Consider the following 25648-nt stretch of genomic DNA (forward strand, 5'->3'; position numbering starts at 1 on the left):
GATCATCAAATTAGTGAGTACTCTTCATGAGAAAATGCCCTAATAATTAAAAATAGCTAAACAGGAGACTCTTTCCGCCTCTCCACATGGGAGTCTGTGCTTGTTTCTGAATAAATTTCTATGTTTGCTATTAAAAAAAAATAGTTAAACATTGTTGGGGGTGTGCAGGATAGGAGCAGCCTATTAATGATTCTCACCACTGATGTTTCTTTCCCTCTCCCTCTCCCACTCTCTCTCCCACTCCCTCCCTCTCTCTCTTCCTCTCTGAAATCAATAAAAATATATTTTGAAAAAGTATACCACTTCATAAATATTTTAACTATAAAGTGATATCCTAGCTGAAACCGGTTTGGCTCAGTGGATAGAGTGTCGGCCTGCGGACTGAAGGGTCCCAGGTTCGATTCCGGTCAAGGGCATGTACCCTGGGTTGGGGGCACATCCCCAGTAGATGTGCGGTTAAGGGTAATTTTACAAACTAAAACAAGATTAAAACAAAATAAATTTTAATAAAGTCTGCATTTCCTACATCAGACAGCAAACTGAGACATACTCTCAGTGTGGGAGAAGACAGATTTAGTATCCTCTTCCTTATTAATCCTTTTCTGAGTCTCATTCTTAGTCCCAGTTCATAGTTCATATTCCCAGTTTACTCTCATCTAATGCCTTTAGCCAACACACACCTCAGGAAGGCCAGTAAAGACAGATTCTTATGTTAATTGGTCCCGCCTTACCCAAATATGAGTGTTGGTAGAGTTAAGTGATTTGAAAACTGAAGTCTGTGGGAATTTAAAATGAATAAGGTTGGGATTTTTTTTTCTTGGACCACACAGAATAGAAGGCTCCAAAAACATACAAAACACAAATACAAAAAAACCACATAAAGCCTTTTGCCTGTTTTTACTTCCAAATAGTTTCCACATAAAATTCTTCTATGATTTGCTGAATTGCATTAAAACTGCCTAAAGTTGGATAAGCAATTATTATTTTACCCATTCTGACATTAAAGATAACAACTTATTTGCTAACACTTTATAACTTAACCAATACCAGTTTCTAGATACTAGAGAAAATGTCATTCAGCACTGTCACTTTGCAGCTGAATTAAGAACAAACAGTGCCGTATTACAGTTTTAGGTTAAGAGACCAATCAAGAAAGCTGTTTCTAGTCACAACCATGATCAGCTGCCTGACTGCGTACAAACCGCTATCAAACTGATGAGAGGTATATTTTCCATTTATCTATGACCAGAGCATGTAGCCTGTCCCTTATTAACCTCAATCTCCCTCAACAAAAGCCAAAAGTAAGGTATTTGAATTATAGTTACAGAGGTATGTAACCTGAAGAGAACTGCCATAGGTAGCATGTCAACATTTTCAAATCAGGGGAGAAAAGGCACTGGGCTACTTCTATGTGGCAACAGGCATTAAATGGCAGGCGTATTTCATAGAATAAATGTCTGTGATTATTTTATTTATTTATTTTTAAAATATATATATTTTTACTGATTTCAGAGAGTAAGGGAGAGGGAGAGATAGAAACATCAATGATGAGACAGAATCATTGATCGGCTGCCTCCTGCACGCCCTCTACTGGGGATCGAAACTGCAACCCAGGCTTGTGCCCTTGACTGAATCGAACCTGGGACCCTTCAGTCTGTAGGCCGATGCTCTATCCACTGAGCCAACCATCCAGAGCTATTTTTTCTTTTAAAAAGTCTTTTTTTTCTTTTAAAGTCTACAGAAGAGTGCACAAATCATAAATATGTACCTTGGTGAGTTTTCACTAAGTGAACACACCCATGTAACCAGCATCCAGATCAAGAAATATAACATTACCAAAACGTGGGAAGTTGTCCTTATACCTTCTCCCCCAGGTAACTGCTATCGTGATCTCCAAAGAATCAAGAAAAGTACAAAATCTTTTATTGTTAGAGAAATACACAAACAGTCTGGCCAGTGCATTGAGCATAGTCCCATGCACCAAGAGGTCACCTGTTTGATTCCCAGTCAGGGCACATGCCAGGGTTGCAGGCTCAATCCCCAGTAAGGGGGCGTGCAGGAGGCAGCTGATCTCTTTCTCATTGATGTTTCTACTCTCTCTCCCTCTCCTTTCCTATCTAAAAATCAATAATAAAAACAAAAAATATTTAAAAATACACAAACAACCCTGGCCAGTGTGGCTCAGTTGGTTGGGTGTTAATCCCATTTATCAGAAGGTCACTGGTTCAAATTGAGGTTGGGGCCCATGCCCAGGTTGCAGGCTCGATCCCCAGTGGGGGGTATACAGATGGCTGATCCATGAATTGATATTTCATTCCCTCTCCCCTCCTCTGTCTCTAAATATCAATTTAAAAAAATATACAAACCAAAAAACAAACACAAAACCAGAATCTAAAGTAGCTTTGCAAAATAATATCTGAAGTGAGGATATGCCTGCCTTTATTGAGAGTCCAGATACATTGTGAATCAAGGTACACAGAATGAGGAGGTGAAGAAACTAGCTTGCACTGAGCCCCAATATAAGTGTTAGATACTGAGCAACCCATGAGGAAAGGTGTTAGCCCTTTTTTACGGATGAGGCTCAAGAAAATAAGCAGCTTTCCCAATGTCATATGGCAACAAGTAGTGGGGCTAGGATTTAAAACCAAGGAAATCTATTACAAACCTCTTGTTCATTCTTCTATATCAAAGATTCTCAAGTTACATGCTGCCAACTACTGGGTTCCTTAAAAATACCCCACAGACTCTAGAAGGAGACCAGGATAATCTCTACCTCTGATTCACTGAGCAGTGTTCCTGTATCTATTTTATCTATTGGGGTTCTGTATAAAACTTGAAATGGAGAAAGGATTTTACATTTTTTAAAGCAACCTATATGCCAGAGAATACAGACAGCGAGTTTTAAAGTCTTCAATTTTCACCATTCTGTGTTAACATTAAAAACAAATTTTATTTCTTTTCTAAATAGGTACTATGCACATGATATAAGATTCAAAAGGTACAAAAAACAAATAGTGAAAAGTAATCCTCCTCCTGTATGGCCCCTAGATACCCGATTCCCTCTGTAATTTCCAGTTCCAGTTTCTTACTGTATCCATACTAGAGAGGCTATGCACAAACAAATATGTGTATGTATTCCTTTAGAAAATACCCACAGGGTAATAAGATATTATTATACACAGTGTTCTATTCTTTTTGCATATCATTTTACTATATACCAAAGATTTAACAGTACTTGGACAAGGTTACTAAAATAATGTTTATTCATTTCACTATGGTTTTTCAATTGCCAAATTAATGATAATTTGTCATTACCTCTAAAAGATAAAGAAAATATCAGACTACTAAAATACCCTTTTCCAGAAAAATCAGAAAAAGAAAATGCTATATACTACCATGGATGATGGATTAAAACTTTCTAAATTTTACAGATGGTAAAACAGAAACATGTCCAATGAATTTTTTAAACTGATTTCAGGTTAAAAGACTGGTGAAAATCAAACCCACTGGGCTGTTAACCACGTGGGGTTCTGCTTCCTGCTGTCAGAAACCTCAACCTTACACATATATTAAATGCTCATGAGCACCATGATTACAAGTTTAGCACAGCAGGGCCAGAGGTCACACAGTTATCCAAACAGGGGTGGGACATCCCTAAGCCTCTGTGCTGCCAGGATCTCAAGCTTCCAAGGACTATCTACTACTGGGTTACTACCACCCACGAATTACCATTGCTCCTTGGACCCCATCTCACCAGGCATCAGGACCACCCATTGGAACCATTATTATTCTCTTCTGTCTCAGCCTTTTCCTTTCCAGGTAAAATGATTTCTAAACTCTCCTGGCAGATTTTATTTTTTAACTTAATCATCTTTATGGGTGATATGGAAATTCATTTCCCAGTGCTAGCCTGTACTTGTGGAGAACTTTTGGTTAGGAAACTGACCACTGTGCTGTACACCTGAAACTAATACAGAGTAATATTGAATGTAAACTGTAATTCTAAAAAATATATATAAGTAAATAATAAAAAGGGAAGCAAAATATACATATGCAAAGTGCCAAAAGACATACATACCCCAAACTCCCTTAAGTGACTGGCAGTGCAAGCTCTGGAGTCTGATTCCTGCCCAATTTTCTAGATGACAGTTCTCTACAAGAACTGATGTTTTAAATTGTTGCCATAAAGACCTACAAGATCTTAAATCATTGATGAAAATCTAATAATTTTTTTCTATGCTCTCGGCCATAATGCAAGGAAAGTGCCCTGATATACTTAAGAGAACTAAAAGGATATTCTTATTAGCCATATAATTCAATTAACTGGAACCATCACTGGGTAGAGCTTTTAGTGCGAAATACTTTAAATCTATTATTTATTATAGGCATACACATACCAAGCACCATACTAAGTGCTTTACAAGCATTTTCCCATTAAATTCTCACAACAATTTCTCTGAGAAATCTCTTAAGAGATATTGGCAAGTGATGGAGCAGGAGTCTCAACTAGGTCTGACTGTGAAGCCCATGCTCTCAAATCACTGACAGAAAATCAACTGGAAACTATCCGCACAATAAATTATTTGACACCTCCATCAACAGACTGTATTTTTCTTTAAACAAATATAAACTCACATGTCAAAATGTTTTTCTTCAAGTAAAATTGTTTATAAGAATAATCAAACTAATCTTGACTGGGTTTCTCAGTGGCTAGAGTGTTGCCCTGAAGACCAAAGGGTTGAGGGTTCGATTCCCGGTTCAAACCCCAGCCCTGGTCAGGGCGATGTCTCTCTCTCATGTGGATGTTTCTCTCTCTTTTTCTCTCCCCCTACCCCTCTAGAAAAAAAAAAATTAATGAAAAAAATATCTTCATTCTTCAGGTGAGGATTAAAAAAAAAAAAAAAAAGACAAACATTTTGGAAAGATAATTCTTATTTTCAACTAATCTAGAATTTTATTTAAAGTAAAATATATACAACTTCCTAAATAACTGTTCCATTAATTGATATTCTTTAAATGGAATGTAGCTGAAGGACACGTTTTATAAAATAATTCTTATATTCATTTATAGCCATGTTAGCTAGTTCCAGAAAGATTGACCAATCATATTCTCGGACATAACAAGATCTTTTACTCCTTCTGCCCAGAATGTTCTCTCTAGTTTGTTGAACTGGCAAATTTATAATTTTCCTTCAAACCCCTGTAAGTGTATTCTCTTGTGAATCACCCATGCAGAGGCAGATGTAAGTATTCTGCCCTCCACATTGCCACTGTTCCCCTTCTGAACCTCCATTGTGTATGGCTGCTGCCAAAATAGACTGCAGTTATCTGTGTATCATCTATTTCCCTCAAGACTGATAGTTGCTCAAGGACAGAAACCATACATCTATTTCCTACTTCCTAATGCATAATCCAACCCAACACAGTTGGGATTCATTACTTAATAAATAACCTAATTTATATAAACCAATAAAGTATAAACATTCTAAATCTCTTTAGAGACCACTAACAGGTATGTTTCTACTTTAACTAGAGACTATCCTGTAATTCTAGTTTTCAAAGAGGTAGGATAGGAGTTTTTTACAATCTCCATTTAACAACTAAACACAATGTACAAAACACTGTGGTGGGTAGTGTGGAAGTTAAAAAATCAAGGTTCCCCTTCTCACTGGGGCTCACAATTGAGTGGAAAACAGACACATTCATAATTTTTCAACATATGTTCAGTAAGAACAATAATAGAAATAAGAAGTGCTCTGGAAACCACAAAGTAGTAGAGCTAATTATGATTAAGAAGACTGGAGAAGGGATTGACAGATAACACTTAAGCTGGGCCTCGATGAATGGGTAGAAAAGTACATTCTTAGCCAGGGAACAAACAGCATCATGAGCAAAAAGGTTCAGAAGTAAAGACAACAAGTGCCTATTATACATGTAAGCATTATATCCTTCCTGTCTCTTCTCCTAGCTTGAAAGTATTCTTGGGGACATCATCAGCTGCTATCAGCCTATTAAATGAATTTACTCATTGACAAAGGGAACTATCAATCATTAAAAGATAACTTATTTAATACACTAACGACTGAGTAGACTTGAATTTTTTCTTTATTCTAAAAAAAATTGTAATACAGTAGAAAAATATATATGAAATAATATTGATAATAGCCAGTGACACCTAGTGAGTGTTACGTACTCTAAAAGTGCGTTCACGTGTATTTATTCATTTATTTCTCACAATGACCCTATAGATAGGCACGACTATTAACCCTGTTTTATAAATGAGGAAACTCAGTCACAGAAAGGTGAAATACATTGTCCGAAGCAACAAAAGTAAATGGCAGAGCCAGATTCAGACCTCGCAGTCTGGCTCTAGTGTCTGGGCTCATTACCATTGTCTTTGTATGCATACAAACATACACACTTTTATTTTTTTAAAACACATTAGTTATTATCTTGAATATTTTTGTTTTGTTTGAGTATACTTTTTATAGAATTTAGATTTCTGAATAATTTGCAGATACTTTATTAATTTTTATAACGAGTCTGCTTAAAGCAGGGTACAATTCTATGCAGAAAAAAGTAAACATCCATGTCAATTAAAAGTATTATTAAATTTAGACAGTGGGCAAGACTAAACTTGAATGTCTAAGGTTGAAGTAGACATGAATAATGAAACTATAAAAAGACACAAAGTGATTACTACAAAAACTGAGGTAATGATTACTTTGAGGGGAAGAAAAGGGTCATAATTAGAAGCACATATGGAGGGGGTTACTGGGGTAGCTGTCAAAAGTTTTATTTTTTGACCTGGATGGTAGTTACAAAGGTGTCAGCCATATAATAATTAAGCTACATATTTTTTTGTGTGTAGATTTCTGTATCTGTAGTTTATTTTACCATAAAAAGGTTAAAAGAAAAAGAGTACTTTGAAATATTAAATTTTCCTCTAGTAAAGAGAATACAGAAAATTACCAAAAATTATACTGTTACAAAATCAAGACAAATGTTCAGACAAATTAACAAGGTATTTTAAAACAAAGAATCTGAAAAATAATTAAGAAAAAATAGGTAAAATATTTGGATCGATGAATTAAGAGAAAATACACATTATGGTAAATGCTTTTTATAAAAACCAGTAAGTGAAGAATTCATGTACAACCTTAAAATTAAGACAAAGTTTCTTTATACCAATTACATTTAATAAGCACAAAATCATGGAATATAACTATTGAAAATGAAAGCCAAAATTAAACTTAAAACTATTTTAAAACATTATGCACAAACATCACAAATAGAGCCTCAGAGTTTGGGGGGAAGTACTAACCAGATACTGCCAGCAGCTGTGAAACTCTCACCTCCATTTCCTCCCGATGGGACCTGTCTCTATCTTCAAATTCACGTGTCCTTCTCCGAGCCTCTTCAGAGGCGTGTCGTGCTAACGCATCCTCCTGCTATCAGAAGAATACAAGAAATAGATATTTTAATTTTGATTTATAATAAAAACTCAAAATTTGAGGGTGCTTTATTTTTGGAAGGAAAAAACAGCAGAATATTCCTTAAAACATCAAAACCATAAAAAATTAATGTCAGAGCTACTTTAAAAAGAAAACTTCAGTATTTTCATGCTTTATACCACACTTTGAAAATAACCGAAAATGCTCTTCCCTTTTCTTTCCCTATCTCATCCTACTCACCAAAATAAAATCATAATCAAGTCAATATTTAAATCATAGATGTACAAAAAAAAAGTTTGGTATATACATCTATAATTGGATAAGACAGGTCAAGCCCTCCAATTATAACACTAAAGCCAGAAATATAAAAGAGAATATTAACAGGATTATACAAATATTAGAAATTTCTAAACAAAAAAGTAAATAAAATTCCATGGGATATTATTTAAAAAATGTTTGTAACATAGGACAAATCTACCCTAATCCTTTCCCAATTAATTGATAAAGATCTGCACATGAAGGAACTCCAGATACCTCAAACTCACCGTGTCTTAAAAGGCAACCAATTTAACCTTCCTCCTTTACCCTTCTTTAGTCTAAGTTAGTGGCTTATTAATTTCTGTCAGAAACCTGAACCACCTTTGACTCTTCATTCTCCCCCGTCTCCACAGAGCCAATCAACAACCAAGTCCTATCCATTCGACCTCCTAAATATTTTTGGAATCTTTAGTCTTTTTTATTCCTACATTTTCCTAGGTCAGACTCCTAAGATCTCTTACCTAAATTATTGCAAAGGTCTCCTAAACAGATTCTTCCTGCTTCTAATCTGTCACTCCCTAACCCACCACAAAGCCATCTTCTACAGCACAATCTAACTACAATACCCTCCAACTTAAAAAATCTCTGACCATTGCTAGAATACACATTAGAGGCTAATAATTTCCTTAGGGAATTAGATCACATGCCGTGCTTCATGCTCTTATTTCATTGTGTAATTTTCCTGTACTGTCTATAGCACAGGATGCTCAACCTTTGCAGCTACACACTCCTCAATAATAGGATTTTCGATGGTACAATTGAAGAAACTAAAAGATCAAAAACAATACAAAAAAAGTAATCAAGCCCTAACCGGTTTGGCTCAGTGGATAGAGCGTCAGCCTGCAGACTCAAGGGTCCCAGGTTCGGTTCCAGTCAAGGGCATGTACCTTGATTGCGGGCACATACCCAGTTGGGAGTGTGCAGGAGGCAGCTGATCGATATTTCTAACTCTCTATCCCTCTCCTTCCTCTTTGTAAAAAATCAATAAAATAGATTTTATTTTTTTAAAAAAGTAATCAATATTCACCTTCCTAGATTCATTGCAAAAAGGGGTGGCCAGGTAACTTAGTTCTTAACCAATGAGACAGAAACATAAGTCAACCTAATGGGGCTTCTAAAAAGTCATTTAAGAGACATTTAATCTGGAGAGGGAACCAAGATGGCCCTAGGTAAAACACCTGTACTCGCTGCCCCCCAACAACCACATAAAAATTACAACTAAAATACAGAACCACCATCATCCAGAACTGCCGGAAAGCTGGCTGAATGGAAGTCCTACAACTAAAGAAGAAAGCACACTGAGACTGGTAGGAGGCGTGGAGGCACAGAACGGGCTGGCCTGGCACCCACGTGTGCCACTTTTTTAACTGGGAGGGAGATCTTTTCTGCGGAGGCCGCCCGGAGGAGCAAGGGGTCCCAGCCCCACATCAGACGCCCAGCCCAGGGTCCCAGAGCTGGGAAAAGAAGTCCCCATAACTACAGGCTGTAAAAACCAGTGCAGATTGGGAGCTCAGTGACACAGAGGCTGCTGGAAACCCAGCTTGTTCCTCTTAAAATGCTGGCACCACGAACTGAACTTGCAAGGTCCTGCTTCATCTAAGCTCCAGCACCAGGGCGAGGCTCTGGGGGACGCTTTTGTCTGGCATCAGGGCAGGAACTTGGAGGCGGCTTTCTCCCAGATGGAGGTACTCACAGGGATCATTGATCCTGTGCTGGGACCTTCCCAGTTGCAGGCCTGACTAGCAGCCATTTCTGTTTGCTCCACCCTGGTGATTCCCTAAGACCCCGCCTCATCCAATTTACAACTCCACCCAAGCTGCTTGCAGCAGCTTTTGTTTTTGAATGGCCTGTCCTTGAAAATCTCAAACAAGCTGCAGCTGGGTCAGAAAGCCCCAAACATATCAATAAAAGGCTCAGACCTGGCACCAGCACCAGCCTACCTTGCTTCATACTGGGCCTCATCTGGGCACTTCAAACCCAATACAAAGAGGAGGACTCTGCAGACCTCTCGTAGCTCCTCTCATGGCTAACTTTGTACCTCCCTGGAGACCCACGAGCCAGTGTACCCAGTGGTCAGTGTCAGGCCATACCAGATTACAACTCTACACATCCTTAAGCGACATACTCAAGGGGCAGACTCAGTGAGCACCAAACCCCACTGAAATAATATTGACCCAAGCAAGTCCTGCTCCATAGGGGTGTCCTGCATAGCAGCTCTCCCACTGTAGTCGCAGCTGGTCCTCACAGCAAATTGGCCTGAAGGTCAATTCCACCCAGTGACACCAACAGCAATTATGTCTCAACTACAACAAAACTGTGCTAAGCCAACAAAGGGGTGCACCTAGAGTTCACAGCTTAGATGACTGGGGAGGCTGAGTCACTGGGCCTTATAGGACACCTACTACAAAAAGGCCACTCGCCCAACTCAAGGAGACATAGCTGCTCTACCCAATACATAGAAACAAACACAGGGAAGCAGCCAAAATGCAGAGACATAGAAACATGTCACAAATGAAAGAGATGGAAGAAAGCAAACTACTGGACATAGAGTTCAAAACCACAGTTAGAAGATTACTCAAGAATCTTCTAGAGCCGAAACCGGTTTGGCTCAGTGGATAGAGCGTCGGCCTGCGGACTGAAGGGTCCCAGGTTCGATTCCAGTCAAGGGCATGTACCTTGGTTGTGGGCACATCCCCAGTGGGAGGTGTGCAGGAGACAGTTGATTGATGTCTCTCTCTCATCGATGTTTCTAACTATCCCTCTCCCTTCCTCTCTGTAAAAAATCAATAAAATATATTTTTTTAAAAAAAGAATCTTCTAGAAACCTCTAAGAGACTTAGTGAGACTTTTAAGGATCTTAGCGAGAATGCCAAACACCTGGAAAAGGACTAGTCAGAAATTAAGCACACTGACTGAAATAAAGAATAACATACAGGGATTCAATAGTAGAACTGAGGGTTCTGAGAATCAAATCAATGATTTGAAATCTGAGGAAGCAAAACACACCCAAGCAGAAGAGCAAAAAGAAATAAAAATCCAAAAATATGAAGATAGTGTAAGGAGCCTCTGGAACAAGTTCAAGCGTACCAACATCCGAATTATGGGGATGCCAGAAGAAAAAAGGAGAACAAGATACTGAAAACCCATTTGAAGAAGTAATGACAGAAAACATCCTCTACCTGGTGAAAGAAATAAACTTACAAGTCCAGGAAGCAAAGAGATTCCCAAACAAGAGAATCCCAAAGAGGACCACACCAAGACACTTCATAATTAAAATGCCAAGGGCTAATGACAAAGTGAGAATCTTTTTTTTCTTAAATATATCTTATTGATTTTTTACAGCGAGGAAGGGAGAGGGATAGAGAATTAGAAACATTGATCAGCTGCATCCTACACACTCCCTACTGGGGATGTGCCTGCAACCAAGGTACATGCCCTTGACTGGAATCGAACCTGGGACCCTTGAAGTCCGCAGGCCAACGCTCTATCCACTGAGCCAAACCGGTTAGGACCAAAGTGAGAATCTTAAAAACAGCAAGAGAAAAGCACTTAGTTACCTACAAGGGAATGCCTATAAGACTGTCAGCTGATTTCTCAACAGAAACTATGCAGGCCAGAAGGGAGTGGCAAGAAATATTCAAAGTGATGAATAGCAAGGACCTAAAATCAAGATTACTCTACCCAGCAAAGCTATCATTTAGAATTGAAGGTCAGATAAAGTGCTTCACAGACAAGAAAAAGCTAAAGGAGTTCATCACCGCCAAACCAGTATTATATGAAATGTTGAAGGGTATTCTTTTTTTTTTTTTAATATATTTTATTGATTTTTTACAGAGAGGAAGGGAGAGGGATAGAGAGCTAGAAACATCGATGAGAGAGAAACATCGACCAGCTGCCTCCTGCACACCTCCTACCGGGGATGTGCCCGCAACCAATGTACATGCCCTTGACCGGAATCGAACCTGGGACCCCTCCGTCCACAGACCGACACTCTATCCACTGAGCCAAAACGGTTTCGGCTTGAAGGGTATTCTTTAAGAAGAGGAAGAATAAAAAGATAAAAAATATGAACAAAATGGCAACAAATACATACCTATCAACAATTGAACCTAAAAATCAAAATAAACAAATAAGAAATCTAATGAACAGAATAAACTGGTGAATAAAATAGAATTAGTGGCATAAAAATGGAACAGACTGTTGATTCTCAGAGAGAAGGGGGATGGGAGGGGCGGGAAGAGATTAAACAAAGATCTTAAATGCATACTAGAGGCCCAGTGCACCAATTTGTGCATGGGTGGGGTCTAGTCAGCTCTGCCTCTGATCGAGGGGGAGGGGCAATTGGGGGCGGTGCCAACTAGGGGGAGGGACCGAGGGCAGTTAGTCAGCTGGTCCCACCCCCTGGCTGAACTCCCGGTCAAGGGGACAATTTGCATATTAGCCTTTTATTATATAAGATATGCATTACCTATGGACACCAACAATAGGGTGGTGAAGGCCTGGGGCAGGGTGGGAACCAGGTGGAGGGAGGCAATGGGGGGAAAAAGGAGGGACAGCTATAATAATCTCAACATAAAGATTTTTTTTGGGGGGATGAGGACAAATATGTGACACCTTAATCAATAAAGAAAAAACACACAAAACAATAAAGATTTTTTTAATGGGAAAATAAAGAGAGAGAGACATTTCACCTGGGGAGTGGGAGGGGTGGAGATAGAGGAAGGTATAGGGTGGATAAATGGTGATAGGGGGGAAAAGGAGACATTTCACTTTTCCTCCTTCTTAAAAACTGATGCAATGCCCAGAAATAGAGCAGCCAGCTTGCAAACATATTGAGGATATAGTCACACAATGAGCATAGTACAGCAGGAAGATGAAAAGACCTAGAGCCCCTGATAGCATAATTAAGTGCTATACCAGGCCTGGACCATGTACTGCTGGAGATCTTGTTCTGTGTGATAAATCCTTTGTCACTGAGCAGAGTTAATACTTTGTCCCAGAGCAATATATTTCATTTCTCCAAGCCTCAGTCCCATACAACATATTATTGGGCATAGTAATATTTACTTCACAAGACTATTGTAAAAATTAAATTAGATAATATATTTTATTTTATTTTTAAAATATATTTTATTGATTTTTTACAGAGAGAGGAAGGGAGAGGGCTAGAGAGTCAGAAACATCGATGAGAGAGAAACATCGATCAGCTGCCTCCTGCACACTCCCTACTGGGTATGTGCCTGCAACCAAGGTACATGCCCTTGACCGGAATCGAACCTGGGACCCTTCAGTCCGCAGGCCGACGCTCTATCCACTGAGCCAAACCAGTCAGGGCTAGATAATATATTTTAAAAGCGTTTAAGTACACACTCAATTAAGTCTTAGCTATTATTTTGCATTTATAAATATATAAAATTTATACATTTGTCCAAACATAATTACACATACCTGCTGTATTCTCAGAATGTACTACCTAAGCCAGAAGCACCTGCAAAGGAACACTGTTCTCAACTCCCAGGGGATTTCTATTATTTAGCTAGGTATCAACTAGTACACACCTGCTGATAACAGTATACCCCTTCTGTCCTGTGCATTCACTCATTCACTTTTTCATTTTTCCACAAATATTTAGTGAGTCTTTATTATGTCCAAATCACTGTGCAAGGTGTCATGGATACAATGTGAGGGAACAAATGGTGCTTTTTCTCACAATTTCTGGCCTAGTGAGGCAGGTGGACAATGAACAAATAATTACAAAAATCAATATGTAATTATCAACTGTGATTTAGTCCAGTACAGGAAAATTACACGATGAAATGAGAACATGAAGCACAAGATGTGATCTAATTCCCTAAGGAAATTATTAGCATCTAATGTGTATTCTAGCAATAGTCAGAGACTTTTTTTTAACCTAACATGAGGATTTTTTAAAAATGATTTTTTAGAGAGAGAGAAAGGGAAAGAGAAAAACATTGACGTGCAAGAGAAACATCGGTTGGTTGCCTCCCATACACTCCCTGACTGGGAATTGAACCTACAACCTTTTGGTGTATGGGACAATGCTTCAACCAACTGAGTCATCTGGCCAGGGCGGTCAGAGATTTTTATTTCATTAAAAAACACACACCAAGTATTATTATTAATAGTTGTAATAAATTAATAGATTTGGTAGCCCTCCACTTTCTAATTTCAGCTGTGTCTTGGTCTCTCCTAGTGAGAAGTGAAATATATGTGCAGTAAAAAAATGTGCACTTTAATAAATGGTTAAATCTGAAAGGCAGTCAGCAATTACCAATGTTATCCTGGTTCTTTCCTGTTGCAACCTTAAGTAATACTTCCCTTTCAAGGCCAGCATAAAGGGCACTCGCTGATAAAACTACACGCTCACCCAGTAAAGTACGCTCAAATGGCCTTGGACAACTAACTACCAATCTCAAGTGGTAGCCGGAAAGGTTTTCAACACTCCGCTGTCTGCCAACTACTTGTTCTACTAGTCCAGTGGTCGGCAAACTGCGGCTCGCAAGCCACATGCGGCTCTTTGGCCCCTTGAGTTTTTAGCAAAGGTCAGCTTAGGAGTACCCTAATTAAGTTAATAACAATGTACCTACCTATATAGTTTTTAAAATTTGGCTCTCGCCGAAACCGGTTTGGCTCAGTGGATAAAGCGTCGGCCTGCGGACGCAAGGGTCCCAGGTTCGATTCCGGTCAAGGGCATGTACCTTGGTTGCGGGCACATCCCCAGTAGGGGGTGTGCAAGAGGCAGCTGATCGATGTTTCTAACTCTCTATCCCTCTCTCTTCCTCTCTGTAAAAAATCAATAAAATATATTAAAAAAAAATTTGGCTCTCAAAAGAAATTTCAGTCGTTGTACTGTTGATATTTGGCTCTGTTGAGTAATGAGTTTGCCGACCACTGTACTAGTCTATTACTCCATGGTCTATACCACAATCCGCACTAAGTAGTCAGGTAGGGTCATCATAAAAGGTGGTTGGTTGGGTATATGTGAAATACATGTGGGAAATAAAGGTCCAGCAGTGCTTTCATAGAGAATATATAGAATACTCTGACCATTCTTGCTGCAGTGAGTTTGTCTATATTATATTGCATAAGTCTATAATTATATTTATCTTACAGTTTGGTGATACTTACCTTTCTGCAGCAATGAATTTTAAAATGCAAGTGCATGTTTAATGAAAAATTAAGAATCAAATTCATTTCCAAGAATGTCGATGATAAATGTAAAATTTGCATAAAATAATGACATTTAATATTCTGTGTGGACCAGAATTATCACTGATCACATGAAAACCAAAAGATAAATCTGCTGAAGAAAGCTCATCATGTACTTCAAAGACTACAATATAACAAGTGTACTTGCACATGGTGCATTTAACATCATTCTGCAGAACATAATTTTTCATTTAAAACAAATGACCCGCCCCAGCCAGTGTGGCTCAGTGACTGAGAGTCAACCTATGAACCAGGAGGTCATGGTTCAATTCCCGGTCAGGGCACATGCCTGGGCTGCGGGCTCGATCCCCATTGTGGGGTGTGCTGGAGGCAGCCGATCAATTATTTTATCATTGATGTTTCTCTCTCTCCCTCTTCCTTCCTCTCTGAAATCAATAAAGACACATTAAAAAAATAAATAAATAAAACATATGACTCTTCTAAGTTAATTTCACTCACATTCCCAAGCGCATACAAAAGCAAAACTATTTATATGTTGGCTTCATTAACAGAAAAACTTGCAAAAAGCTAAAGGACACGAGTTTTACACCAATGTCATCAGGTACCTCAAATACAAAATCTGTAAATTTCAACAATGGTTCAATTTTTCTAACCGGATCATAGAACCAAAACACTGGCATACCTCATTAATTTTGTTTCATTTTACTGCACTTTTTACAAATTGAAGGTTTGTGGCAACCCTATCACAAAAAATTACAACTTGCTAAAGGCTCAGATAATGGTTAGCATTTTTTAAAACAACAAAGTATTTTAAAAATAGGGCCCGGCCATCGTGGCTCAGTGGTTGAGTGTCAACCTAGGAACCAGGAGGTCATAGTTAGATTCCCAGTTGGGGCACATGCCTAGGTTGCAGGCTTGGTCCCTGGTGGTGGGCGTTGTGTATGTAGGAGGCAGCCAATCAATGATTCTCTCTCATCATTGATGTTCCAATCTCTCTCTCTCCCTTCCTCTCTGAAATCAATAAACAAAACCCCATAAATATTAAAATTAGGGTATGTACATACATTCTTCTTTAGGCATAATGTTATTGTATACTTACTAGACTACAGTATAGTGTAAACATAACTTTTACTAGAGGCCTGGTGCATGAAATTCATGCAGGGGGGGGTGTCCCTCAGCCCAGCCTGAACCCAATCTGGGACCCCTTGAGGGATGTCCTACCACCCGTTTAGGCCCAATGGGATCGGGCCTAAACGGGTGGTAGGACATCCCTCTCACAATCCAGGACTTCTGGCTCCCAACTGCCCTCCCCTGCAGGCCTGGGTCCCCCCCAACTGTCCTCCCCTGCAGGCCTTGTCCCCTCCGCAAGTGCCCTCCCCTGCAGGCCTGGTCCCCCCAACTACTCTCTCCTGCAGGCCTGGCCACCCCAACTGCCCTCTTCTGGTGGCCAGGTCACCCCTAACTGCCCTCCCCTGCTGGCCTGGTCTCCCCCCAACTGCCCTCCTCTGCTGGCCCGGTCACCCCTAACTGCCCTCCCCTGCAGGCCTGGTCACCCCCAACTGCCCTCCTCTGCCAGCCTGGTCACCCCCAACTGCCCTCCCCTGCTGGACTGGTCACCCCTAACTTCCCACAACTGCCCTCCCCTGCAGGCCATCTTGTGGTGGCCATCTTGTGGTGGCCATCTTGTGGCAGCCATCTTGTGTCCACATGGGGGCAGCCTTCTTTGACCACATGGAGCAGCCATCTTGTGTCTTGTTGTGATGGTCAATTTGCATATTACTCTTTTATTAGGTAGGATGTGCACTGGGAACCCAAAAAATGGTGTGACTTGCTTTATTCCAATAGTTGCTTTATTGAAGTGGTCTAGAATCAAACCCACAATATTGCCAAGGTATGCCTGTAAATTTTTAAAAAATATATATTTTTATTGATTTCAGAGAGGAAGGAAGGAGAGAGAGATCGAAACATCAATGATGAGAGAGAATCATCGACTGGCTGCCTCCTGCATGCCCCCTCCTGGGGACTGAACCCACAACCTGGGCATGTGCCCTTGACTGGAATCGGACCTGGGACCCTTCAGTCCACAGGCCAATGCTCTATCCACTGAGCCAAACCAGCTAGGGCGAAAACTTTTGAAAAGTCATTACGTTAAATGTAAAAACATTTTTCTGTGACCACTAAAGTAAATTAAGAGTATAATAATGAAGCCCCAGCCGGGTGGTTAAGTTGGTTGGAGTGTCATCCCATACACCAAAAAGGTTGCAGGTTTTTTTCCTGGTTTGGGCATATACCTAGGTTGTGGGTTCGATACCTGTATAGGAGGCAACTGATCAATCTATTTCTCTCTCTCTCTCTCAAAATCACTAAACATATCCTTGAGTGAGAATTAAAAAAATAAAAATAGAAAAAACAATACAATAGGAATATCATCAGATGATAGGAATTTTTCATCTTATGAGACCACTGTAGTATATTCAGTCCATCATTAACCTAATGTCCATACAAAAAATACACATAGCTTAAGGCTATGTTGTCCAATATGGTAGCAACTAGTTACATATGGTTACTGTATACTTGAAATGTGGCTAGTCTAAATCTGTAAGTGGAAAATACACTAGTCTGACTCTAAGTGGATTGCAAATACTTATTACCAAAAAAATGTAAAATATACCTAACTTTTTATGCTGACTGTAAATTCATGATATTTTAGATATATTAAGTTAAATAAAATACAATATAAAGTTAATTACAATTGTTTCTTATACCTTTTTAAATGTAGCTTCTAGAAATTTTTAAATTATATTATGTGGCTTACATTTGAATTATACTGGACAGCACTGTCCTAAATTATAGCTTGATGAATTTTCACAAACAGAATGTTCCATGTAACTAGACTGCATGTGAAAAAAAAGAACAGTACCAGCATCTCAAAAGACTCCTTCTGCTCTATTCCAGTAACTAGCCCCCTCTCCCAAGGATGAACCACTATCTTTACTTCTATTGTTAGTTTTGCCCATTTGTATAAATTTATATAAATGGATTCATACAGCATGTGCTTTTTTTGGTACACTCAATCTATCTAATAATAGAGTAGTATGCAAATCATCACTCCGCTACACTCACAAGCCACGCCCACCAGCCACGCCCCAGCCACGCCCACCATTCAATCTGAGTGAGTATGCAATTCAACTGAAAACATGGCGGCAGCCCCGCCCCCCAGCCTCTCCAGGTCTCTGGGAGTTGGAGAAGTCAGGCGCCAGCGCCTGAGGCTGGCTGCAGCCACAGAGACCAAGAAGCCCCCTGCCCCATGATCCCAGGCTGCAGCCAGCCTCAGAAGCCTCAGGTCCGCCTGCCCAACGTCCTGGGGAAATGGAGAAACCAGGCCCAGCGCCTGAGGCTGGGTGCGGCCGGGAGACGAAGAAGCTGCCCGTCCCATGATCCCAGGCTGCAGCCAGCCTCAGAAGCCTCAGGTCCGCCTGCCCCATGTCCTGCAGAGACGGAGTAACCGGGCCCCAGCACCTGAGGCTGGCTGCAGCCACGGAGACCAAGAAGCTGCCTGCCCCGTGATCTCAGGCCTCAGCCAGCTGGAGAAGCGGTTCACCCCACGTCCTGGGGGAGACAAGAAACCAGGTGCCAGTGCCTGAGGCTGGCTGCAGCCCGGGAGATGAAGAAGCCGCCTGCCCTGTGATCCCAGGCTGCAGCCAGCAGCAGAAACCTCAGGTCCGCCTGCCCCACCTCCTGGGGGAGAATTAGAAACTGGGCCTCAGCGCCTGAGGCTGGCTGCGACCTGGGAGATGAAGAAGCCGCCTGCCCCGTGATCCCAAGCCGCAGCCAGCTGGAGAAGCCGCCCTCCCCACGTCCTGGGGGAGACAAGAAACCGGGTGCCAGTACCTGAGGGTGGATGCGATCTGGGAGACAAAGAAGCCGCTTGCCCTATGATCCCAGGCTACAGCCAGCTGGAGAAGCTGCCCACCCCATGTCCACCCGCCCCACGTCCTGGGGGAGATGGAGAAACCGGGCCTCAGTACATGAGGCTGGCTGCAGCCCAGGAGATGGAGAAGCCGCCCACCCTGCGGTCCTGGGCACCAGTACCTGTGGCTGGCTGTGGCCTGGGAGACAGAGAAGCCACCCACCCTGTGGACCTGGGCACCAGTAACTGTGGCTGGCTGTGGCCTGGGAGACAGAGAAGCCGCTCACCCTGTGGTCCAGATGCCAGCACCTGCAGCTGGCTACAGCATGGTAGATGGAGAATCCGCCCACCCTGCAGTCCTGGGCACCAGCACCTGTGGCTGGCTGTGGCCTGGGAGACAGAGAAGCCGCCCACCCTGCAGTCCTGGGCTCCAGCACTTGCAGCTGCAGCACAGGCGAAGCCCCCTGTCCACCATCCCCTAAGGCTGCAGCCAGCCTGGGCGCCTATGGCTGACCAGAGGGAGGGAAGCCCGGATCCTGGGTGCCTGTGGTCAGCTGGAGGAGGGAATCCTGGGTACCAGGTGTGGGCCGAGGCAGAGGTAGTTAGGGGCAATCAAGCCAGCAGGGGAGCAGTTAGGGACAATCAGGCTGGTAGGCAGAAGGAGTTAGGGGCAATCAGGCAGGCAGGTGAGCAGTTAGGAGCCAGCAGTTCTGAATTGTGAGAGGGATGTCCAACTGCTGGTTATCCCATGAGGGGTCCCAGATTGGAGAGGGTGCAGGCCAGGCTGAGGGACACACTCCCCGCTGCCCCCGCCCCCGTGCACGAATTTCGTGCACCGGGCCTCTAGTATATTTGTAAAATTCATCCATAGTGGTATGCTAGTTGGAATTTTTCATTCTCATTATATTTCTTCGTGTGAACATATAATCTATACATTCTGTTAATGGGCATTTGGGCAGTTTACAGTTTCTGGCTATTACTAATAATGCCACTATACAAATGTCCTAGTACATAGCTTGTGATGAATATATATAATCATTCCCACTGCATACCAGAGAGTAGAAGTGCTGGTTTTCCAAATCACCAACACATCAACTGTATTCTACATCCTTGTTAATGTTTGTCAAAGGTACTCTGAACAAAGGCAAAAAGACAGTACCTATGAAAATATTTCAGCTGAAATATTTACACAATTGATTTTTTGAAATGGAATTGTGACTATCTTCTGTTTATCTCTTAGCTTACTTGGTATCTCATTATCTGATAGAGTATTTTGTCCTCTCATGGCAGAGAATTAGTAACATCTCTAATCCTATCATACCTAGAGGCCTGGTGCACGAATTCCTACATGTCCGGGGGGAGGGGCCATGGGCAGTTGGCTGGCCAGCCCTGTCTCCGGTTGAACTCCTGGTTGAGGGGACAATTTGCACATTAGCCTTTTATTATATAGGACTAAACCTTAATTTCCCTATAGAAGCCCTATCTCCAAATATAGTCACAGTGGGGGTTAGGGCTTCAACGTATGAATTTTGGGGGAACACAACATTCAGTCCATAACAGCTGTAAGTAAGTGGTGGGGCGAGGATTCATAATTATGACCATGAAGCTTCTACTCTTAATTTCTTCACTCACTTGTCTCTTTAGATGATTTTGGGATGGGAAAAGCTACAGGTCAATGCTGACTGCTGATTGGATGGTTGGAATCTCCTGCTTTGAAATTTTTACATTATGTAAAACCTATTATTAACTTACTATCACAAAAGATGGCACTTACTTTGTAGTGATAAAGCTCAATTTGTGGACTGGGGCAACAAAGCTTGGAAAATTCTAAGTATGGGAAATGCTGTGGGTTAAACTAATTTTTTTACCTATCATTCCAATAAAATATTTCACTTTTAAAAGTCAATTCAATCTAAAATTTACCCTTGTATAAACTAAATTGGTTATAACACTGTTTCGGGTTTGTCTGTTTAGTGACTTGCCTGGGCCAATTCTGTAGAATCTGTTTCCTCAGCAGTGTGCAGCCTCTGATGTCACTGCTTAGTTATTGTTTTTAAGCCTTGCTTTCTAGGGGTTGCCACCCCACTCCCCCATCAGAATAAATTAGTGGTCAGCCAATGACTGGTGAGAAGTTTTGCCTAAATACCTGAACCCAACAGGCTTCTATCCTTTGTCACAGGATGTGTGCTTTGGGGGAATCTTTTAAAAGTGCAGGGAGTGCCGAAACCGGTTTGGCTCAGTGGATAGAGCGTCGGTCTGCGGACTGGAAGGTCCCAGGTTCGATTCCGGTCAAGGGCATGTACATTGGTTGCGGGCACATCCCCCGGTGGGGGGTGTGCAGGAGGCAGCAGGTCGATGGCTCTCTCTCATCGATGTTTCTAATTCTCTATCCCTCTCCCTTCCTCTCTGTGAAAAAATCAATAAAATATATTTTTTAAAAAAAAGATAAAATAAAAATAAAATAAAAAAATAAATAAAAGTGCAGGGAGCTTATCAGTCTAAACTGTGTTCAGCCAGAATTAGCTTCCTCCAAAGGTCCTCTTAGTTTTTTCCGGAACAGGTATGGCCTTATATATACGCACAGTCTTCGGGACCATAAGGGTTCTCTCTCTTTCCTAGATAACCCTAATAAATTTCTGGCTAGTCTGCCATTTTGTTGCTTCCTATAATATTAGCTTTCCTGGATTGTTTGCCAGAGACCTCCATTGTTATTGAGAACATCCCTCCAAGCTGCTCTAAACAAAGTCAGCTCCCTCTGATAGAATAAGAGCTGCCAGCCCTCATGCTTTGCCCTGCCTGCCAAAGGTGGAACTTGAAGACCAAAGAGCTGAGGGAAAAGTTGGGAGTAGCTCCTGATTAAATTGCCAGGCTATTACTGTTATTAGTGAAATTCAGGTAGCTTTGTTTGAATAAATGCCTCTCAATTTATGCCCTTTGGTTAATATCGAGACATTAAATGGTTTTTTTAAAAACAATTTTGTCCAGTGTTTGGGGAGAGGATTTGCCAAGCTCCTCAGTGTTGCTGCTACATTTTATTATGAACTGTTTTTTTCTTCCGCATGATGTTCTAAAGATCAGGAACAAATATAAAGAGAACCATTTACTGGACTCTGAAGTAGCCCACTGAGCAGATCACAGTAATCAAATGAAATTTTACAACCACTGAAGGAAAAACTTACCTAAAACTAGGACCAGAATTTGTATCTCAACATCTTCAGGATTCCTCAATATTATTTGAACATGAGACTTTTTATACTTACTCTTTTTAAAAAAACACATATTTTTATTGACTTCAGAGAGGAAGGGAGAGGGGAGAGAGAGAGAAACATCAATGATGAGAGAGAATGATTGATCGGCTGACAACTGCACACCCTCTACTGGGGATCAAGCCCGCAACCCAGGCATGTGCCCTTGGCCAGAATAAAACCTGGGACCCTTCAGTCCGCAGGCTGACGCTCTATCCACTGAACCAAACCGGCTAGGGCTATACTTACTCTTAAAGATGGTGTAAAATAGATCCCCAGACACAGGCAACATTAGGGGTCTATAAAGGGACCACACTCAGTAAAGCCTGAAGTCTCCATACCTGGGCTCGCTCCTCATCAAATTCCAGGCAGCCCATACCATCCAGTCTCTGGAGATCAATCCAACCTTTCCAGATAACACAGACTCCATTCAGAATCATTGGAGCCTTCAAATAGACCTAAGACACAGAAAAGAAGGGTGAAAACGAATCAGACACATGAAAAACAAAAGTCAAAGTTACTTATGAAAACTGGTTTTCTTAGGAAATAAAATAAATAAATACAATCATAAAATTAAGAATTATAAGTACTAGTATATAAACTACAGCCTCTGGCCATATTATATACATTAAGTTAATCTGGTTTACCAAAATTTTATTTCTAGTTACAATTCTTCCAGATTACTTTAAAGAATAAGTTTTACAGATTTTGTAAATACTACAGTAAGATGGTATTTGAAGTAGACATTGCTCCTCCAGCTGTAGCTAGGACAATCAAGTACTTTGCCTTGGTTTTTGAATCTTGAGTAGAAAGATATAAAGATGGAAAACAACTGGCATTCATTAGCCCCTAAAAAGTGTGCACTGCTTCCATTTATTTGGATCCCTGGAGCTATCCAAGGTCAGGCTCTTTTACACTTTTCTTCAGTTTTATAAGCAACTTCATAGCTATCTGATAAGTAATACTGCTTTTTTAAATTGAATTTATTGGGATGACACTTATTAATAAAATTATATAGGTTTCAGATGTACAATTCTATATCACCTGTATGTTGTATTGTGTGTTCACTACTCAAGTCAAGTAGGTAATGCTGCCTTTATTTATCTCTTTTATATTTTTATTGATTTTGGAGGGGAAGGGAGAGGGAGAGAGACAGAAACATCAATGATGAAACAGAATCATTGACTGGCTGCCTTCTGCACGCCCCCTACTGGGGATGGAGCCCGCAACCCGAGCATGTGCCCTTGACCGGATCGAACCTGGGATCCTTCAGTCCGCAGGCCGATGCTCTACCCACTGAGCAAAACTAGCCAGGGCAATGCTGCCTTTAAAAAAAACCACAAAAACTTAAGTTAGCCATAGTTGATTTTTCCTGCTTGTAAGTAAAAAACCTTAACTAATAAAACATTTATTTATTCACCATTCTTTTTCAGGGTAAATAAATAAGCTTAGAGAAAAAGTCACTTTAGGTATGATTCCCAAATTCAGATCACTTTCATTTTCAATCACCAAATTAATTCTCATATTGCCTGAAACTGTAATTGTTCTCAAGAGCAATTAAGGATCCATCAAAAAAGGTTCTAATGCTATGATCTTGAGGGAATATTTTTCTATGATGCAGTAAAAATATTAAGAAAAAAAAATTATTACAGTTCCTACAATCTCCCTCACCATAATACCATACTATTCTAATAGTAACGTTAAAATTTTTTAGTTTAGGTCAAAAAACTTTTTTATTTTAGGTCTTCACTTCCTCATTTAACAAAAGCTTCTAAACAAAATTCAACATAGACTTTTTATTTTTATTTCACTTATTTATTTTTAAAACACATACTTTTTTTAAAAAAAAAACACATATTTTTATTGATTTCAGAGAGGAAGGAAGAGGGAGAGACAGAAACTTCAATGGTAAGAGAGAATCACTGACTGGCTGCCTCCTGCATGCCCCACACTGGGGATAGAGCCCACAACCCGTGCATTTGCCCTGACCAGGAATCGAACCATGACCTCCTGGTTCATAGGTCAACATTCAACCACTGAGCCATGCTGGCTGGGCTCAACATAGACTTTTATTTATTTATTTATTTACTTTTTTAAAGTATATTTTATTGATTTTTTACAGAGAGGAAGGGAGAGGGACAGAGAGTCAGAAACATCGATGAGAGAGAAACACCGATCAGCCGCCTCCTGCACACCCCCAACTGGGGATGTGCCGGCAACCAAGGTACATTCTCTTGACCGGAATCGAGCCCGGAACCCTTGAGTCCGCAGGCCGACGCTCTATCCACTGAGCCAAACCGGTTAGGGCAACATAGACTTTTAAATCATTAAATGCCTTAAGATTTTTAAAGTCCTACAGAGGAAGCAGGACTTCAATGAATTTTCAAAACTCTAGGTTACCAAATATCTTTTTTAATGAATAATACCTGCACAGCATTTACTACATGCCAGGCCTTGCTCCCACCCCAATGTATTTTTATTGATTTCAAAGAGAGAAGGGAGATAGAAACATCAATGATGAGAATCATTGACTGGCTGCCTCCTGCATGCCCCCTACTGGGGATAGAGCCCACAACCCGGGCATGTGCCTTGACAGGGAATCGAACCATGACCTTCTGAGCCACACCAGCCAGTGCCCAAATATCCTATATAATAATCCTATATAATAAAGAGGTAATATGCAAATTGACCCTCACACTCTCACATCACAAGATGTCCATCCCTATATTGTCACAAGATGGCCATCCCCATGTCGTCGTCACAAGATGGCCACCACAAGATGGCCACGCCCAGGTTGTCACAAGATGGCCATCACCACGTCATCACAAGATGACCACCACAAGATGGCCGGCAGGGGAGGGCAGTTGGGGGCGACCAGGCCTGCAGGGGAGGGCATTTGGGGGTGATTGGGCTGGTAGGCAGAGTTGTTAGGGGCAATCAGGCAGCCAGGTAGGTGAGTGGTTAGGAGCCAGCAGTCCTGGATTGTGAGAGGGATGTCTGACTGCCAGTTTAGGCCCGATCTCCCAAGGGGTCCCAGATTGGAGAGGGTGTAGGCTGGACTGAGGGACACCCCCCCCCCCGGGGGCCCGTGCACGCATTTTGTGCACCGGGCCTCTAGTATCTTTATAAATAAGGTTCTTTACTTGCCTATACTGAATGTTTTCTATGAATAATCTCAGTGCTTTTGTGAGCTAAAATTTGCATTATTTATTACCTATTCTATATAATAAAGAGCTAATATGCAAATGGTCGTCCTCACTCCATAAAGGCTCAGACACTCAACACTGGGGAGAGAAGAATGGGGACCAGCCAGGCACAAATGAGCTCATGAGAGAGGAATGGGGACAAGCTAGACTGCAGCCCGGGAGAGGGACAGGCCGCCTGCCCTGCGGTCCCGGGCACCAGCGGCTGTGCCTATGCCTGTGGCCCAGGAGAGGGATAAGCTGCACGCCCCGCGATCCCAGGCACCAGTGGCTGGGGTTGCAGCCCGGGAGAGGGACAAGCTGCCTGCCCAATGGTCCTGGGCGCCT

At 41.3% G+C, this 25648-nt stretch overlaps 1 protein-coding gene across 2 annotated transcripts in view; it reads right to left on the reverse strand.

Moving 5' to 3' along the window:
* Positions 1–25648, reverse strand: part of CBFB (core-binding factor subunit beta) — a 64137-nt gene that overhangs the window by 6488 nt on the left and 32001 nt on the right. Inside the window, exons 4-5 of one of the 2 annotated variants that reach the window (XM_079800417.1) lie at positions 22460–22576; positions 7325–7451 (exon numbers count right to left, since the gene is read on the reverse strand). In XM_079800417.1, coding sequence (XP_079656543.1) covers positions 7325–7451; positions 22460–22576 — 244 coding nt within the window. The remainder of the gene's footprint in view (positions 1–7324; positions 7452–22459; positions 22577–25648) is intronic. The other variant, XM_079800416.1, reaches the window with a different exon arrangement.

The sequence above is a fragment of the Cnephaeus nilssonii genome (assembly GCF_951640355.1).
Source record: "Cnephaeus nilssonii genome assembly, chromosome: 20".
Taxonomy (NCBI): domain Eukaryota; kingdom Metazoa; phylum Chordata; class Mammalia; order Chiroptera; family Vespertilionidae; genus Cnephaeus; species Cnephaeus nilssonii.